Here is a 19,447-nt window from a genome sequence, read left to right as displayed (position 1 = left end):
AATCAATCACATACAAAAAGGTTGCAAGATTAGGTTTTTTCAATAAATTGTGCATTTTTTTTTAGAAACACTAGTTTATGGTATATATATATAGTATTGCAACTCAAGTGGACGGTGCGGAACTGCAATACCAAACTTATGTTGGGTGGTTCTGTTACGTGGAAAAAGAACAGGCCCTAGAAAACCCCATTATTAAAATACTCGCCCTCAGCCCCTTGTTAGTACCACATTAAAGTGCTCAAGTCAAGACACAGGTCAGGACTTTTTGTAGTCTCATACCTAAAAAGACATTTGATCTCTTTTTGAACAAGAAGAGTTGAACTCTATGGACTGTATCATTTATTTTATATATATATATATATATATATATATAACAACTTTATAAATTATATCCTAATCATAGAGAGATGGCACCAAACCTGAGTCGGCATTAGTTATATTGCTTCATATTTATAATCTACTATACTTTGTTTTAGCCTCATAATGTTGGTGATCTTTGCTCAATACGAGATATAGCTATATGCCGAATTGTTGTAAACATATTAGCAACCAGAGATGGGTAGGCCCAAACTAGTAAGCGTTGATACACTTATATTTGCCAGGTTCCAATAGACTGTTGAACTGTGGGTTGAATAACTTGTTGAGGTTGGGTACCACCACCAATATCGGCCATTATCTGATTTGTCTTTCCATTGGAATAGAGCGAGGTTGGAGGTATTAATCTAGATCATGATGACTAGGTTTTGAGAAGAAAGCTTGTTAGACTGAATATACCACTAAACCTGTCCAGGTTGGTCCATCAAGCAGATCTTTCTTAGTCCTCATTTGTGGAAAGTTATTTTTTTCTCTACTTGGCTGTCAATGTAAACTCCAAAGCAGGAAAAATATCAGCCTGAAGCCTACCTGCGAAGCTGAGGAAGTGTAAACGTTTATGGCTAGTGCCACCAATATTTATTTAATTTTAACAGCCCACAATGACCTTCTTAAGCCCCTGCTTTTTATCCGGTACTCATGATTGCAACAAGTGCCAAGTCCAGTTTAGACCAATCAATTGGGGTTCTCCCCACATTGTGGCCTGGAGCTAAATTCATTACTAATATTCGGCCTCGGAATACATTCTCCTGGAGCTCCACCTTCTGGATCTTGAATTGCTTGATTACGGTTCCAACATCCATAGTGTGTGTCGTAGCCTGGGTAGGCCTGATAGCATTCCTGGGTTCTGTTCTTTCTGCAACAAGTTGACATTCGTATGCAGGCCAGAATCTGTATAAAGGAGAATCGTGCATTAATGATATTATAATATAGCTTTCAATACTGGGTTATTAGGGTTAAGGTAATAGGGCTGTAGAACAGGTTTGGAAGGGGCTCACTATACCAATTTTTCTTAGCTACAGATGCCTTTTAGTTTTGCGTCTCTTCTTTTTAAGTATTATACTTGATGACATAACATTCAACATTTTGTTAAATGACCACAGGCACCATTTGCCTAGACATAATTACATTATCTTGGTGATGGTGACATCGAAAAGGACAAAATTCTAGTTGGATAGGTGAAGTCTCATCATGTGTAATATGCCATAGGGCATAGACACAGGAAGACAACATAGTCCGGAAACAGAGTGACTACCTGTAATAGATCATTTTAAGTTGTACTTAAAATTATCTATGTCACTTGAAAAAACTGTTGGCATCTTGTATTGACATGTCAAAAGTTTTGATCAGTTGGGGTTTCAGTGCTGAGAACAAGCTGGACAACAAGCCCTTTACTCCTCGACTCTCAGCCATCTTTGTCTTGCTGCTCCATAAGTATAGGATTGTCACAACCTCTGTCTATGTACCTAGTTTTGGAAAATAGAAACCATAGAGGGAGGACCCCATCTGAAGACCCATCTCTGTAAGCAAGAACAGACATCCACTTCCTATGAATGGCTCTTTCTGTGGCAGACCTGCTCGGTCCATGCTTTACATGGCCAGCTATTTTAGCATCTCTTCAGACGTATCTTTCCCAGCAATTTAGAGAAGAACCATTTGTAGGGGATTAAAGAAGAACCCTTGTTGGGGGTTAGAGAAGATTCCTCATATGGGGTTAGAGAAAAACCTTCATTGGGGGTTAGAGAAGAATCCTTGTTGGGGGCAAGAAAAAAAACACTTGTTGGGGATTAGAGGAAAACCCTTGTTGGGAGCTAGAGAAGAATCCTTGTTGGAGGTAAGAGGAAAACTGTTGTTGGGGGTAAGAGAAAGACCCTCTTTTGGGGGTTAGAAAAGGACCATTGTTGGTGGTTAGTGAAGTACCCTTGGTCACTCACCAGACTAGCTTGTATTTGGGCCCTTTCTTTTTTAAATGTGTCCCATTTTACTAGGGCACAGGGATCCAAACACTTATTTTATAAAGAATAAACACAATGTAACTTAGACTATTGTGTGCAAAACACAAAGTAAATGACAAGAAACCCCATTTACTTCCAATTTGATGAATGGTTTCTTATTATAGTAAGTTGTCTTTCACTCAGTGGCCATTAGCTGGCTTCACGTTACTATGCCCCCTGGAGGCTGACAATGAATTTGTTGGCAGTTCATCTAAATTACAGTGGTCTCCCCTTATCACTTATCATTTTTAGGCCATTTTATATAGGAGACAAGTAATATTAGTTCATGTAGGAAGGGTACCTGATATCCAATTCTGGTCATATTATAGATCAGTGGTCTCCAAACTGTGGACCTCTAGATGTTTTGCAACATCTTGAGGTTTGCAGTTTGGAGACCACTAATCTATAATATGGCTGCAAATCCAGGCCCAACCATTGGTCAAATGACCCAAAACTGACAACATCAAAGAGATCTGTGAGATTTCCACCCTTTATTATGCATGGTAGAGTGTATATAATAAAACAGCTACTTACCGAAAAAAGAAACCCTAATAGCATAGCGAATGCCAATATGACAGCCAGCGCAATAAGGATGATGCCCCAGAATGGCACTGCAATTAAGAATAATCTATGTAATTATTGTGAGCGTGGTATTTATTAACATTGCTTCCAAACAATGACAGATCATCACGGTATAAGAGTGGTGCGTCATATAATTCTCCAAATAATGATGAAAAAAAAAGATAAGATATAAGCCGTACAGATAGTAAAGGCTTAAAAAATTCAGGAATCTCTGATGTTAACTTTCACAATGTGATGAAATAAATATCTCTCTGTGTCACGGTGTTGGCCTCACTGACCTGATTTTTCCTAAATAACAATATATAGTCTATATAAGACTATAGTGCTCCTTATCAGAGAAAATATTACTTAGGTTTTTTCCAGTATAAGTATTAGGGTGCATTCAAGCTCGTTTTCAATGGCATTTGTCGTAGGTCATAGGACCGCTTAGATATGCACCGTCACCATTGATGGCAGTTGAGAATTTGAAATTTCAGCGGAAATTTGGCAGTGCGCATGAACACTGGAAAATTTAAGCAAAAGATTAAATTCATTGATTGCCTTTCAGCGAGGAGGGCGCACATTCAAGCGATCCTATGTCATATGGCAAATAGCTAAAATCACATATGGCAAATAGCTAAACTTTTATGTAAATAATAGTAAGTGTCCTGAAGTAGAATTTTATAGTTTTTTTTTGTATGTTTTGTTTATTTAAATAATACCTATATTTTATAGCCTTTTTGTTGAAACTGGAGGCTACAGATAGTGTCAAATATTGGACACTTAAAGGGAAAGTATCACCAGAAAATGACCTGTTTTTATAAATCTTGTTTTTATGTAAATTTTTTTTTTTTTAATGGTTTTTGCTGTTTTCTTATCTAATTTTCCTTTTACTCTCTATATCATAAAATAATCCCAAAATCTTGCTAGTTTCATTCTGGCCGCTAGGCCCAAACTAAACTGAGACTTCAGGTTGTGTACAGATTATTTTCCAGTAAGGGCTCGTTCACATTGCCATTGTGCTCTGGTAAAGATAGCTCTATATCTGAGTCCGTCGGAGGGTCGGAAGTTAAGGAGAGAAAATAAATTGTGCATGTCCTAATTTTTTTCTCTGCATAATTGCCGTAAATTACCGGATCAAAGAAGGACCCCATTCAAGTCAATGGATCCGTCATTTGACCAGGGCTCAAGTCCTGCAGGAATGCATGGGAACTGAGTTTCTGCAATTTTTTTCCTGCACTTTCCTTGAGTGGAAATTTTAGGTGAGTTCCCACACTTTTTCCCCAGGACTTGACCCCTGGTCGTGACCCAGTGGTGTCAATTGTGCTCCGAACTGTTCTGGGTCTGTTTGGCGCAAAGAAAAATGCCAAAGGACCCAGAAAGGGTTGGAGCACAACGACTTTGTGAACTTAGCCAAATGCCTTTCTTCTTAGGAGCACAATAAAGGGGGCATTAGTATATAGATAACACTGGATCCATCACCACTGAAAGCAGAGATCTGCCTCCCCCTCACTGCAGAATGACCTCTGAAAAGGTCACAGATAACATTTCCAACTCATCTGAATAGGACAAGCCCTATCCATTGCTGTCTATGGTCCACAGGCCCTGCAGTAAAGCATGTCACTAGTCAGAAACAGATTAGAAAAAAAAAAAAATCATTGCCTGCCTCTAATTACTAAAATATTTTTAGGTGATACAGTCCCTTTAAAACACCACCACCACAACATCTCCTAGCTACAGCTTTGGGGCTGGTGCAAATAGAGATCTATTCATCTGGAGATCAGTGGGGATCCAGGTTGGGCTATCATCAATTCAGCTTTTTTTTTAACTATCTGCTAGATAGCTGATAAATGCTTCTGGTTTTTATCCCTTTAACTATGAGGGTATAGTCACATTAAGCACATCTGCAGCATACTTTTTGCTGCTGATGCACCTACAACTACATGCTGCAGCCAGGTAGCTCGGTTTGTCTGTTCATAGCAGTGGATTTTACAGGTATTGTTTTTACAACAGTAAGTCCACCATTACGACCAAACAAACAGAGCTACCCAGCCGCAGTTGGGAGCTCGCTCTGGTGACAGCTGTTGGTGCACTATGTATGACCCTACCTTTAAAGATGGTTCTGAAACATAAGTGGACACCCCTGATATTTAAACTTGTTGGCAGTTTGGAACCAGTTAAGGCTTTGTTTACACTACCACCTTGGTTTCCAATGGGGAACCAATAATGACAAATCTCATTGGTTCTCATTGATTTATAAGAGGGCCTGCCAGGTTCCCATTGGTGTCCCCAAATGTTTGTTGACAGCAATATCGTAAACCATGAGGAACTTAGTTAAAGCAGTGGTCTTCTTGGACCGCTAGTAGTCTCCTATAACCCATAAATACAATAAGTACCATTTATGAGGTGTCTTGGTGGTGAATGGGTTGTAAAACAAACAAGGAGAATGTAAACTGGAACACATCATATGATGCACATTCTAAATAAGTAGAGTTAAAACAATTATAAAAACATTCTTATAAATTAGTACTTACAGTCTTCATCAAATTGTTCCATGGCAGCAATATTAACAAATGGGTATCCCAGATAATGTCTTATAGTAGTTGATTGTTTTTTAGTAGTTGTAGAAAGAGAAAGAGGGCCTGCTGTTTGAGTTTGTCCGCCAACATTTGTATTCACTGTAGTACCATTTGGAAGAACAAGAGTGGGACCTGATCCAGTAAGTGCGCCAATATTTGAATTCCCTGTAGTAACAGCGGAGTTGCCAGTATTTACGCCGGTAGATAAAGTAGTGAGGCCAGTGACTGCGAAGGCCGTAGTAGCTGTATCATTTGGAAGAACAAGAGTGGGACCTGATCCAGTAAGTGCGCCAATATTAGAATTCCCTGTAGTAACAGCAGAGTTACCAGTATTTGCGGCTGTTGATAAAGTAGTGAGTCCAGTGACTGCGGAGGCCGTAGTAGCTGTATCATTTGGAAGAACAAGAGTGGGACCTGATCCAGTAAGTGCGCCAATATTAGAATTCCCTGTAGTAACAGCAGAGTTAGCAGTATTTGCGGCTGTTGATAAAGTAGTGAGGCCAGTGACTGCGGAGGCCGTAGTAGCTGTATCATTTGGAAGAACAAGAGTGGGACCTGATCCAGTAAGTGCGCCAATATTAGAATTCCCTGTAGTAACAGCAGAGTTACCAGTATTTGCGCCTGTAGATAAAGTAGTGGGGCCAGTGACTGCGGAGGCTGTAGTAGCTGTATCATTTGGAAGAACAAGAGTTGGACCTGATCCAGTAAGTGCGCCAATATTTGAATTCCCTGTAGTAACAGCAGAGTTGCCAGTATTTGCGGCTGTAGATAAAGTAGTGGGGCCAGTGACTGCGGAGGCAGTAGTAGCTGTATCATTTGGAAGAACAAGAGTGGGACCTGATCCAGTAAGTGCACCAATATTAGAATTCCCTGTAGTAACAGCAGAGTTGCCAGCATTTGCGGCTGTAGATAAAGTAGTGGGGCCAGTTACTGTGGAGGCCGTAGTAGCTGTATCATTTGGAAGAACAAGAGTGGGACCTGTTCTAGTAAGTGCGCCAATATTTGAATTCCTGGTAGTAACAGCGGAGTTGCCAGTATTTGCGGCTGTAGATAAAGTAGAAGGGGAATTGACTGCTGCAGTGACTGCAGATGGTGTAGTAGCTGTATCATTTGGAAGAACAAGAGTTGGACCTGATCCAGTAAGTGCGCCAATATTTGAATTCCCTGTAGTAACAGCGGAGTTGCCAGTATTTACGCCGGTAGATAAAGTAGTGAGGCCAGTGACTGCGAAGGCCGTAGTAGCTGTATCATTTGGAAGAACAAGAGTTGGACCGGTTCTAGTAAGTGCGCCAATATTAGAATTCCCTGTAGTAACAGCAGAGTTGCCAGTATTTGCGGCTGTAGATAAAGTAGTGGGGCCAGTTACTGTGGAGGCCGTAGTAGCTGTATCATTTGGAAGAACAAGAGTGGGACCTGTTCTAGTAAGTGCGCCAATATTTGAATTCCTGGTAGTAACAGCGGAGTTGCCAGTATTTGCCGCTGTAGATAAAGTAGAAGGGGAATTGACTGCTGCAGTGACTGCAGATGGTGTAGTAGCTGTATCATTTGGAAGAACAAGAGTAGGACCTGATCCAGTAAGTGCACCAATGTTCGAATTCCCAGTAGTAACAGCTGAGTTGTCAGTATTTGCGGCTGTAGATAAAGTAGTGGGACCAGTGGCTGCAGATGGTGTAGTAGCTGTATCATTTGGAAGAACAAGAGTGGGACCTGAACGAGTAAGTGCACCAATATTTGAATTCCTTGTTGTAATATCTGTATCAGCAGTAATTGCTCCAGTAGTTGTACTTGCTACAGTTGTTGTTTCTGTAGAAGAAATAATACGTGCAGCTTCTGTTTGAGTAACTGGTCCAACAGTTGTTGGTTCAGTTGTAGTGAGTGCTGTGGTAGGTTCAGTTGTAGTTAGCATTGTTGTGGTAAGCTCTGTTGTAGTGAGCATTGTTGTAGTAGGTTCAGTTGTAGAGAGCATTGTTGTAGTAGGTTCAGTTGTAGAGAGCATTGTTGTGGTAGGCTCTGTTGTAGTGAGCATTGTTGTGGTTGGTTCAATTGTAGTTAGCATTGTTGTAGTAGGTTCAGTTGTAGAGAGCATAGTTGTGGTAGGCTCTGTTGTAGTGAGCATTGTTGTGGTTGGTTCAGTTGTAGTGAGCATTGTTGTGGTAGGTTCAGTTGTAGTGAGCATTGTTGTGGTAGGTTCAGTTGTAGAGAGCATTGTTGTGGTTGGTTCAGTTGTAGTGAGCATTGTTGTGGTTGGTTCAGTTGTAGTGAGCATTGTTGTGGTTGGTTCAGTTGTAGTGAGCACTGTTGTGGTAGGTTCAGTTGTAGTGAGCATTGTTGTGGTTGGTTCAGTTGTAGTGAGCACTGTTGTGGTAGGCTCTGTTGTAGTGAGCATTGTTGTAGTAGGTTCAGTTGTAGAGAGCATTGTTGTGGTAGGCTCTGTTGTAGTGAGCATTGTTGTAGTTGGTTCAGTTGTAGAGAGCATTGTTGTAGTAGGTTGAGTTGTAGTGAGCATTGTTGTGGTAGGTTTTGTTGTAGTGAGCATTGTTGTAGTAGGTTCAGTTGTAGAGAGCATTGTTGTGGTAGGCTCTGTTGTAGTGAGCATTGTTGTTGTTGGTTCAATTGTAGAGAGCATTGTTGTGGTTGGTTCAGTTGTAGTGAGCATTGTTGTGGTTGGTTCAGTTGTAGTGAGCATTGTTGTGGTTGGTTCAGTTGTAGTGAGCACTGTTGTGGTAGGCTCTGTTGTAGTGAGCATTGTTGTAGTAGGTTCAGTTGTAGAGAGCATTGTTGTGGTAGGCTCTGTTGTAGTGAGCATTGTTGTTGTTGGTTCAGTTGTAGTGAGCATTGTTGTGGTAAGCTCTGTTGTAGTGAGCATTGTTGTAGTTGGTTCAGTTGTAGAGAGCATTGTTGTAGTAGGTTGAGTTGTAGTGAGCATTGTTGTGGTAGGCTTTGTTGTAGTGAGCATTGTTGTAGTAGGTTCAGTTGTAGAAAGCATTGTTGTAGTAGGTTCAGTTGTAGTGAGCATTGTTGTGGTAGGTTTTGTTGTAGTGATCATTGTTGTAGTAGGTTCAGTTGTAGAGAGCATTGTTGTGGTAGGCTCTGTTGTAGTGAGCATTGTTGTTGTTGGTTCAGTTGTAGAGAGCATTGGTGTGGTAGGCTCTGTTGTAGTGAGCATTGTTGTGGTAGGTTCAGTTGTAGTGAGCATTGTTGTGGTTGGTTCAGTTGTAGTGAGCATTGTTGTGGTAGGTTCAGTTGTAGTGAGCATTGTTGTGGTTGGTTCAGTTGTAGTGAGCATTGTTGTGGTTGGTTCAGTTGTAGTGAGCATTGTTGTGGTAGGTTCAGTTGTAGTGAGCATGGTTGTGGTAGGTTCAGTTGTAGTGAGCATGGTTGTGGTAGGTTCAGTTGTAGTGGTTGCAGTAGTTGATGGTGCAGTTGTTGATTCTGCAGTAGTTGTAGGTTCAGTTGTAAATGTTGAAGTAGGTATAGTTGTAGTGGTTGCCTCAGTAGTGGATGATGCTATAGTAGTAATAACAGTTGGAAGAATTAAAGTGATTCCTTGATTAGTAAGTGGTGCAATATTTGCATTTCCTGTGGTCATTCCCGTTTCTGACATGGTTGCAGAAGTAGCTATGGCCGGTGCTACAGTAGTAGAAACAATAAGTGCGGCACCTGTCTGAGTAAGTGGTTCAACAATTCCCATTCCTGTAGTTATATCTGTAAATGTTGGTGGTTCAGTAGTGGATGTTGTTGTTGTGGTAGGTTCAGTTGTAGTGAGCACAGTGGTGGGCTCAGTTGTAGTTAGCATTGTTGTGGTAGGTTCAGTTGTAGTGGGTGTTGTGGAAGTCTCAGTTGTAGTGAGTGTTGTTGTTGTAGGTTCTGTTGTAGTTAGCATTGTTGTGGTAGGTTCAGTTGTAGTGAGCATTGTTGTGGAAGGCTCGGTTGTAGTTAGTGTTGTCGTAGTTTCACTTGTAGTAAGCATTGTTGTGGTAGGTACAGTTGTAGCAGGTGTTGTGCTAGGTTCTGTTGTAGTGAGTGTGGTGGTAGGTACCATTGTAGTAAGTAGTGTAGTAGTACCTTCAGTGGTTGTGAGTGTTGTGGTGGGTTCAACTGTAGTGAGCATTGTGGTTGTGCTAGGTTCAGTGGTAGTGAGCATTGTTGTTGTGGTAAGCTCAGTGGTAGAAAGTGTTGTGGTAGGTTCCATTGTAGTGGACATTGTGGTAGTGGGTGTTGTGGTGGTTGGTACAGTTGTAGTTAGTGTTGTAGTAGGTTGAGTTGTAGTGAGCATTGTTGTAGTAGCTTCAGTTGTAGTGAGCATTGTTGTGGTAGGTTCAGTTGTAGTGAGCATTGTTGTAGTGGCTTCAGTTGTAGTTAGTGTTGTAGTAGGTTCAGTTGTAGGGAGCATTGTTGTGGTAGCTTCAGTTGTAGTGAGCATTGTTGTGGTAGATTCAGTTGTGGTCAGTGTAGTTGTAGTAGGTTTAGTTGTAGTGAGTACTGTAGTAGGTTCAGTTGTAGTAAGTATTGTTGTGGTGGGTTCAATTGTAGAAAGAGTTGTGGTGGGCTCAGTTGTTGTGGGTGGCTCGGTTGTAATGAGAGATGTGGTTGGCTCAGTTGTAGTGAGTGCCGTAGTAGGTTCGGTTGTTGTGAGAGTTGTGGTGGGTTCAGTAGTTGAGATGGTTGTGGTGGGCTCAGTTGTTGTGGGTAGCTGAGTTGTAGTGAGTGCTGTAGTAGGTTCAGTTGTAGTGAGTGTTGTGGTAGGTTCAGTTGTAGATAGAGTTGTGGTGGGCTCAGTTGTTGTGGGTGGCTGAGTTGTAGTGATTGCTGTAGTAGGTTCAGTTGTAGTAAGAGTTGTGGTTGTTTCAGTTGTAGTGAGTGTTGTTGTGGTGGGTTCAGTGGTGGAAAGAGTTGTGGTGAGCTCAGTTGTTGTAGGTGGCGCAGTTGTAGTAAGAGTTGTGGTAGGTTCAGTTGTAGTAAATGCTGTAGTAGACTCAGTTGTTGTAAGTGTTGTTGTGGTAGGCACAGTTGTAGTGAGCATTGTTGTGGTAGGCTCAGTTGTGGTAAGTGTTGCTGTGGTAGGCTCAGTTGTAGTGAGTGTTGTGGTGGGTTCTGTAGTAGACATAGTTGTGGTGGGCTCAGTTGTTGTGGGTGGCTGAGTTGTAGTGATTGTTGTAGTAGGTTCAGTTGTAGTAAGAGTTGCAGTTGTTTCAGTTGTAGTGAGTGTTGTTGTGGTGGGTTCAGTGGTGGAAAGAGTTGTGGTGAGCTCAGTTGTTGTAGGTGGCTCAGTTGTAGTAAGAGTTGTGGTAGGTTCAGTTGTAGTAAATGCTGTAGTAGTCTCAGTTGTTGTAAGTGTTGTTGTGGTAGGCACAGTTGTAGTGAGCATTGTTGTGGTAGGCTCAGTTGTAGTCAGTGTTGTTGTGGTAGGCTCAGTCGTAGTGAGTGTTGTTGTTGTAGCCTCAGTTGTAGTGAGTATTGTTGTGGTAGGCTCAGTTGTAGTCAGTGTTGTTGTGGTAGGCTCAGTTGTAGTCAGTGTTGTTGTGGTAGGCTCAGTTGTAGTCAGTGTTGTTGTGGTAGGCTCAGTTGTAGTTAATGTTGTTGTTGTAGCCTCAGTTGTAGTTAGTGTTGTTGTGGTAGGCTCAGTTGTAGTCAGTGTTGTTGTGGTGGTAGGCTCAGTTGTAGTAAGTGTTGTTGTGGTAGTCTCAGTTGTAGTGAGTGTTGTGGTAGGCTCAGTTGTAGTGAGTGTTGTTGTGGTAAGCTCAGTTGTAGTGAGTGTTGTTGTGGTGGGAGGCTCACTTGTAGTTATTGTTGTAGTAGGCTCAGTTGTAGTGAGCGTTGTTGTGGTAGGCTCAGTTGTAGTGAGCGTTGTTGTGGTAGGCTCAGTTGTAGTGAATGTTGTTGTTGTAGCCTCAGTTGTAGTGAGCGTTGTTGTGGTAGGCTCAGTTGTAGTGGGTGTTGTTGTCATAGGCTCAGTTGTAGTTATTGTTGTTGTGGTAGGCTCAGTTGTAGTGAGCGTTGTTGTGGTAGGCTCAGTTGTAGTGAGCGTTGTGGTAGCCTCAGATGTAGTGAGCGTTGTTGTTGTGGTAGGCTCAGTTGTAGTGAGCGTTGTTGTGGTAGGCTCAGTTGTAGTGAGCGTTGTTGTGGTTGGCTCAGTTGTAGTGAGTGTTGTTGTGGTAGGCTCAGTTGTAGTGAGCGTTGTTGTCGTAGCCTCAGTTGTAGGGAGCATTGTTGTTGTGGTAGGCTCAGTTGTAGTGAGCGTTGTGGTAGGCTCAGTTGTAGTGAGTGTTGTTGTGGTAGGCTCAGTTGTAGTGAGCGTTGTTGTTGTGGTAAGTTCTGCTGTAGTTGGACTTGCAGTTGTAGTTGGAGCTTCCGTGCTGGTAGCTGCAATAGTGAAGCCAAGAAACATAACATCATTAGACATGTCCGCCATGTTACTTTTTGTTGACTTAACATTGAAAATATTCTAATAGTGAGGAAGCAACTAGAATTGTATGTGTAAAATAAATCAATCTCTGAATATCACAATAACAATTACTGATGTCACTTTCTCTCTATATTATTATTATTGTCGTCTAGTGACACAGATCTGGTGAAAAAATTCTACTACAGGGACATGTTGTCCTTTCGCCCATGGACATCCTTTTTTACAGGTCCCTTTATACTTACACGCTTTATAATGTAAACTTACTAACTTACTAACTTACTAAAAGGGAATCTGTCAGCTGTATTTGCTGCTAAGAGATGCAGACTCCATAGAATCGCTGTTAGAGTATAAAAGCAAACCATACCTTTCCTGGAGCTAATGGCAGATGTCAAACATATAAAATCACTTTTTTTCTTTCCTCATCGCTTTCCCTCACTGAACCGCTCCTTCTTAATTGACCTACAAAACCCTGTACACCAGTTAAGGAGGAGCTAGCAGGTGAGGGTGAGCAAAAAAGGCATGGCCAGACTGTGGGATAGCTGTTTGGCACCTCCTCCTTGACACTTGGATGAAAATTAAAAAGGCAATTTTATAATTTTGGCAGCCACCATCAGTTCCATGTAAGACATTGCTTTTACACCCTAACAGCTATCTCATGGTGTCTGTAAAATGTATCCCCTATCCAAAGTTTCAGATTGCAAGAGGTCTGACCGCTGCCCAGCGCCCCGGTTCTGCTTTTGCACAGAGTTATGTTGACCACCGCATGAAGCGGAAGAGAGAGCTGGAGATACCAGAGTTCATCCTGGTCACACAACTGATTGAGCCTTGTACAGATCCTCAAAGCGAGCGTTGATCTTGCTGATTGGCGCTTATTATCAGGGCAGTGTTGGCACATGTTAATGTAAAGTTAAAGCGACAATACACCTTACACCTTTAAAGGGGATATCCATCTTAGAAAAATGTATCTCAAATCGAAAGGATAGGGGGATAAGTGTCAGATCATGGGGGGGGTGGTATCTGACTACTAAGATCCACCACTATCTCCTGCCTGGCACCCCCAGCTTCTCTCCTGCACGGAGCTGGGTCAGTGCATGCCCTCCATTAATCTCTATGGGAGTGCGTGGAGTACCCCTCAAAGGAAGCAGCGTCCACAGACTTTCGATGTCTTTGCATCCCCATTCATTTGTATAGAGCTAGGCAGTAATACTAGACATAACCCACTGACATGAATGCTGCTCCTTCTGGATTTAAGTAACTATTTTTTTTTTAAAGGATATAGTTGGTTTTATAAGGATATAGAACCTTTATATGGACATATATGACATATATTTGAGCTATGCAAAACAAGACAGGAAGACAATGAAGAATGAAGGAATAAGGTACTGAATATAGAAATCATACATACCTGTTGTTTGGGCAGCTAGAAAGCAAAACAAAGCAAAATATATAAGAATTGTAATAAATGGAAGCACACAACAAGCTATTAAACTAACAGATAACACCCTTAATATACTCCTACTACCCAAATTGCTTCAGCTTTGTGAAAAGTGGCAAACTGGATATTAGGAAAAAAAACATAAATAAATAAAATATAAATAAAAAATAAATAAAAATAATTATAACAATAATAGGAATAATAACATATCATATATCATTAAAAGTATAACATACACATGGGGGAGGTTCATCGACACCTGTCCTGAGGAAAAGTTGATCAGTTTCCCATAGTAACCAATCAGATCACTTCTTTCATTTTTCAGAGGCCTTTTCAAAAATGAAAGAAGCGATTTGATTGGTTGCTATGGGCAACTCGGCAACGGTTCCTCTGGACAGGTTTTGATGAATCTCCCCCATGGTGACTATTACAATGTTTAGAACAATAGTGTTAACTTATCACATTATGAAGGGCTCAGCTGTTGCCCTGACACCTTCTAAGGGTCATGCCTCACAATGATCATCATACAAGTAGCCCTGAGAAGCCACTTTTTAAGCCAGTGTAAAATAACAGCCAGACTACACTAAAAATGGAAAATATTAAATGTTGCAGCATTGAACTGTCCATATAAGATGTTAAGGTTTATAGCCCAAAAAACAAAAACATGTAGGGATATACCTGATGTGGGTTCTGTTGTAGTGAGTGTTGTTGTTGTGGTAGGTTCCGTTGTAGTGAGTGTTGTTGTTGTAGTAGGTTCCGTTGTACTGAGCGTTGTTGTAGTAGGTTCAGTTGTGGTGAGTGTTGTTGTGGTAGGCTCAGTTGTAGAGAGAGTTGTGGTAGGTTCAGCTGTAGTGAGTGTTGTTGTGGTAGGTTCAGGTGTAGAGAGAGTTGTGGTGGACTCAGTTGTTGTGGGTGGCTCAGTTGTAGAAAGAGTTGTGGTGGACTCAGTTGTTGTGGGTGGCTCAGTTGTAGAAAGAGTTGTGGTGGGCTGAGTTGTTGTGGGTGGTTCAGTTGTAGTGAGTGCTGTAGTTGGTTTGGTTGTAGTGAGTGCTGTAGTAGATTCAGTTGTAGTGAGTGATGTTGTGGTGGTAGACTCAGTTGTAGTAAGTGTTGTGGTGGTAGGCTCAGTTGTAGTGAGAGTTGTAGGTGGCTCAGTTGTAGCAATTGTTGTAGTAGGTTCAGTTGTAGTGAATGTTGTTGTGGTAGGTTCGGTTGTAGTGAATGTAGTTGTAGTAGGCTCAGTTGTAGTGAGTGTTGTGGTGGTAGGCTCAGTTGTAGTGAGTGTTGTTGTGGTGGTAGGCTCAGTTGTAGTAAGTGTTGTTGTGGTAGTAGGTTCAGTTGTAGTAAATGCTGTAGTAGGTTCATTTGTAGTGAGTGTAGTTGTAGCAGGTTCAGTTGTAGTGATTGTAGTTGTAGTAGGTTCAGTTGTAGTGATTGTTGTGGTGGTGGTAGGCTCAGTTGTGGTAAGTGCTGTAGTAGGTTCAGTTGTAGTGAGTGTTGTGGTGGTAGGCTCAGTTGTAGTGAGTGTTGTTGTCGTAGCCTCAGTTGTAGTGAGTGGTGTTGTGGTAGGCTCAGTTGTAGTGAGTGTAGTTGTAGTAGGCTCAGTTGTAGTGAGCATTGTTGTGGTAGGCTCAGCTGTAGTGAGTGGTGTTGTGGTAGGCTCAGTTGTAGTGAGTGTAGTTGTAGTAGGCTCAGTTGTAGTGAGTGTTGTTGTGGTGGTAGGCTCAGTTGTAGTGAGTGTTGTTGTGGTGGCAGGCTCAGTTGTAGTAAGTGTTGTTGTGGTGGTAGGCTCAGTTGTAGTAAGTGTTGTTGTGGTAGTAGGTTCAGTTGTAGTAAATGCTGTAGTAGGTTCATTTGTATTGAGTGTAGTTGTAGCAGGTTCAGTTGTAGTGATTGTAGTTGTAGTAGGTTCAGTTGTAGTGAGTGTTGTGGTGGTAGGCTCAGTTGTAGTGAGTGTTGTTGTCGTAGCTTCAGTTGTAGTGAGTGGTGTTGTGGTAGGCTCAGTTGTAGTGAGTGTAGTTGTAGTAGGCTCAGTTGTAGTGAGCATTGTTGTGGTAGGCTCAGCTGTAGTGAGTGGTGTTGTGGTAGGCTCAGTTGTAGTGAGTGTAGTTGTAGTAGGCTCAGTTGTAGTGAGTGTTGTTGTGGTGGTAGGCTCAGTTGTAGTGAGTGTTGTTGTGGTGGTAGGCTCAGTTGTAGTAAGTGTTGTTGTGGTGGTAGGCTCAGTTGTAGTAAGTGTTGTTGTGGTAGTAGGTTCAGTTGTAGTAAATGCTGTAGTAGGTTCATTTGTAGTGAGTGGTGTTGTGGTAGGCTCAGTTGTAGTGAGTGTAGTTGTAGTAGGCTCAGTTGTAGTGAGTGTTGTTGTGGTGGTAGGCTCAGTTGTAGTGAGTGTTGTTGTGGTGGTAGGCTCAGTTGTAGTGAGTGTTGTTGTTGTAACCTCAGTTGTAGTGAGTGTTGTTGTGGTAGGCTCAGTTGTAGTGAGCATTGTTGTGGTAGGCTCAGCTGTAGTGAGTGTTGTTGTGGTAGGCTCAGTTGTAGTGAGTGTTGTTGTGGTAGGCTCAGTTGTAGTGAGCATTGTTGTGGTAGGCTCAGCTGTAGTCAGTGTTGTTGTGGTAGGCTCAGTTGTAGTGAGCATTGTTGTGGTAGGCTCAGTTGTAGTGAGCGTTGTTGTGGTAGGCTCAGTTGTAGTGAGTGTTGTTGTGGTAGGCTCATTTGTAGTGAGCATTGTTGTGGTAGGCTCAGTTGTAGTGAGCATTGTTGTGGTAGGGTCAGTTGTAGTGAGCGTTGTTGTGGTAGGCTCAGTTGTAGTGAGTGTTGTTGTGGTAGGCTCATTTGTAGTGAGCGTTGTTGTGGTAGGCTCAGTTGTAGTGAGTGTTGTTGTGGTAGGTTCAGTTGTAGTGAGTGTTGTTGTCGTAGGCTCAGTTGTAGTGAGCGTTGTTGTCGTAGCCTCAGTTGTAGGGAGCGTTGTTGTTGTGGTAGGCTCAGTTGTAGTGAGCGTTGTTGTGGTAGCCTCAGATGTAGTGAGCGTTGTTGTTGTGGTAGGCTCAGTTGTAGTGAGCGTTGTTGTGGTAGGCTCAGTTGTAGTGAGTGTTGTTGTGGTAGGCTCAGTTGTAGTGAGCGTTGTTGTTGTGGTAAGTTCTGCTGTAGTTGGACTTGCAGTTGTAGTTGGAGCTTCCGTGCTTGTGGCTGCAATGGTGAATCCAAGACACATAACATCATTAGTCATGTCCGCCATGTTACTTTTCTTGACTTAACATTGAGAATATTCTAATAGTGAGGAAGCAACTAGAATTGTATGTGTAAAATAAACCAATCTCTGAATATCACAATAACAATGACTGATGTCACTTTCTCTCTATTTTATTATGATGGTCGTCTAGTGACACAGATATGGGGAAAATTCTACTACAGGGACATGTTGCCTTTTCGGAAATCCTTTTTTCCTGTCTCTTTCTACCTACGCACTTTATAATGATGAGTGCTGTAACTTACTTAAAGGGGTTATCCAGGAATAAAAAAAAAAACAGAGCTAATGTCAAAGACAGTACTACACCTGTCCTCAGGTTGTGTATAGAATGCACCTCAGTTTCATTGAAGTGAATGGAGCCAAGTTGTAATACCACACACAACCTGAGGACAAGAGTGGCACTTTTTTTTTTTAAGAAATTAGCTATGTTTTTCTATTCCAGGATAACCCCTTTAAAGGGAATCTGTCAGCCGATTGCTGCTTAGAGTTGCAGGCACTGTTGGATAGCTGTAAGGACTCACACTATGGAACCTGTGCCTGGATTCTACAGAGATTCCATATATAGCAATGAGAAGCACTCTGAAATGCAAAGTCTCCTTAGATGGCAAAGCGTTTCCGATAGCATCTCTTTCTGGTATTCAAAATTCACTCTATTTAAATTTTTTACCAATATCATGCACACATGCCATTACTAGTCCTAAAATGCCATTTGTATGCCAATTGCATTTGTATGCCAGTTGCATTCATGCCTTTCCTTGTAACTGGGTGATGTGGTCACCATCCTTACCCACAGAAAATCATAGTGCTTAATGTGTTAGAGGAAGCTGTCTGTTATACACCTCCCCTCTAGCTCTATCTATATACTGCTACTGCTATCTATATAGGATAATGCTATATAGTAGTTATACCCCTCCCAGCTCTTTCTGTATACTGCTGCTGCTCTCTGTGTGAGATCAGGATATATAGTAGTTATACCCCTCCCTCCCCTCCAGCTCCAACTCTATACTGCTTCTGCTATCTATATGGGATCAGGATGTATAGTAATTATACACCTCCCCTCCAGCTCTATCTGTATACTGCTGCTGCTATCTATATGGGATCAGGATATATAGTAGTTATACACCTCCCCTCCAGCTCTATCTGTATACTGCTGCTGCTATCTATATAGGATCAGGATATATAGTGGAATATAGAAATCATACATACCTGTTGTTTGGGCATCTAGAAAGAAAAACAAATTGTACAAGAATTATTAAAACTGGACAACAAGCTATTGAATTAACAGAAGACAATAATTTTAATATATTTCTATCACCCAAAATGCTTCAGTTTTGTAAAAGGGGCAACTTGGATAAAGATGTAGATAACATTCATTTTATGGCTCATTATTATTAGTTATAAACATAAGATACCCACGTGACTATTACAATATTTAGAATAATAGTGGTTAGCTATTCACATTATGGAGGCTAAGCTGTTGCCCTGGACTCCTTCTAAGGGTCACACTTTACATTTATTATCCAGTCTACACTCACACAACCTCACACAAGTAGCCCTTGGATGCCCCTTTCTATCCAGGTATATAGAACCATTCCTGGTCTTTGCATGAGTATTCATGATACATATATTGTGCCAGTTCCTGGAGCCAGATGCAGTGAGGGTTATTTTCGGGGTATTTCTGGCAGGGAATCACCCCTATATACGACTTGGGGATGCAGTGCTTCACCGAAGTTACAGGACACAAGGGGTGTAGAGGTTAGCAGAAATTTGTTTTTATTTTTCACAGTACATAACATGGTAGGACAACGCGTTTCTAGAGGTAGACTCCTCTCCTCCTCAGGTACAAGGATTGGACCTGAGGAAGAGAGGAGGTTACCTCTAGAAACGCGTTGCCCTACCATGTTATGTACTTGTACCATTATAAGATGTACCTGTACTGTAAAAAATACAAACTTATTTCTGCTAACCTCTACACCTCTTGTGTCCTGTAACTCTGGTGAAGCACTGCATCCCCAAGTCAGATATAGGGATTATTTCCTGTCAGGAAAACCCTGAAAATTACCCTCACTACATCTGTACCAGCGGCATCCCTAAACGCGGTAACCGACAGAAAGCAGCTCCTGGAAAGTGCCGCCACCATAAAGCTTTCAACATTGTTGTGCCTGCCAACACAACATTGAAAGGTGAGCGTCTCCTTATCTTTCTGTGCATCTCCCTTCCAATTAATAGGATAACGTCACTATCAAGCGCCATCTCAGTTTTTTTTGTATTTCCATTATATTCTCACAGTTCCTGGTGCCAAGCATAATATGAACATCCATTTCTGAACCCATTGAAATAACTTAAAGCTCCTAGGTGCACAGCTGTGCCCTTGTTTTTGCCCTCGAAAGCCAAGTTGTGGGCCTTGATATGCTTTTTATATGTTGATCTGTGAGAAAATATTGTATCTGTCCAGATTTTTATCCTAAATTAAAAAGAACGGCAGTGTGGAATAACAATCAGACTGCATTAACATAAAAATACTAAATCACGCGTAGTTCAAATTGTGCATTTAAGATGTCAGATTTATAAGGTCATAACAGCCAAAAGTTACATGTAGTGGTATACCTGATGTGGGTTCTGTTGTAGTGAGTGTTGTTGTAGGTTCCGTTGTAGTTAGTGTTGTTGTGGTAGGTTCAGTTGTAGTGAGCATTGTTGTGGTAGGCTCTGTTGTAGTGAGCATTGTTGTGGTAGGTTCAGTTGTAGTGAGCATTGTTGTGGTAGGTTCAGTTGTAGTGAGTGTTGTGGTTGGTTCAGTTGTAGTGAGTATTGTGGTAGGTACAGTTGTAGTGAGAGTTGTGGTAGGTTCAGTTGTAG

General features: G+C 41.7%; 1 protein-coding gene and 1 long non-coding RNA gene across 2 annotated transcripts in view; one reads left to right on the top strand and one right to left on the bottom strand.

The window, feature by feature from the left end:
• Nucleotides 1-456: 456 nt before the first annotated feature.
• Nucleotides 457-11,918, bottom strand: LOC130291984 (mucin-2-like). Its single transcript, XM_056541416.1, has 3 exons — nt 5,462-11,918; nt 2,901-2,977; nt 457-1,263 (listed from the first exon to the last, which is right to left on the bottom strand). Exons 1-3 carry the CDS (start codon nt 11,916-11,918, stop codon nt 1,048-1,050), a joined length of 6,750 nt encoding a protein of 2,249 aa, XP_056397391.1. The 3' UTR covers nt 457-1,047.
• A 1,273-nt stretch (nt 11,919-13,191) lies between these two features.
• The window catches only part of LOC130290432 (uncharacterized), a 49,429-nt gene continuing 43,173 nt past the window's right edge, over nt 13,192-19,447 (top strand). The window contains exon 1 of the long non-coding RNA XR_008847599.1: nt 13,192-13,291. This is a non-coding gene — a long non-coding RNA (uncharacterized LOC130290432). The remainder of the gene's footprint in view (nt 13,292-19,447) is intronic.

This window comes from Hyla sarda, chromosome 9, assembly GCF_029499605.1.
Source record: "Hyla sarda isolate aHylSar1 chromosome 9, aHylSar1.hap1, whole genome shotgun sequence".
Taxonomy (NCBI): domain Eukaryota; kingdom Metazoa; phylum Chordata; class Amphibia; order Anura; family Hylidae; genus Hyla; species Hyla sarda.
Note: the sequence above shows the minus strand (reverse complement) of the source record. Positions and strands in the feature narration are given on the sequence as shown.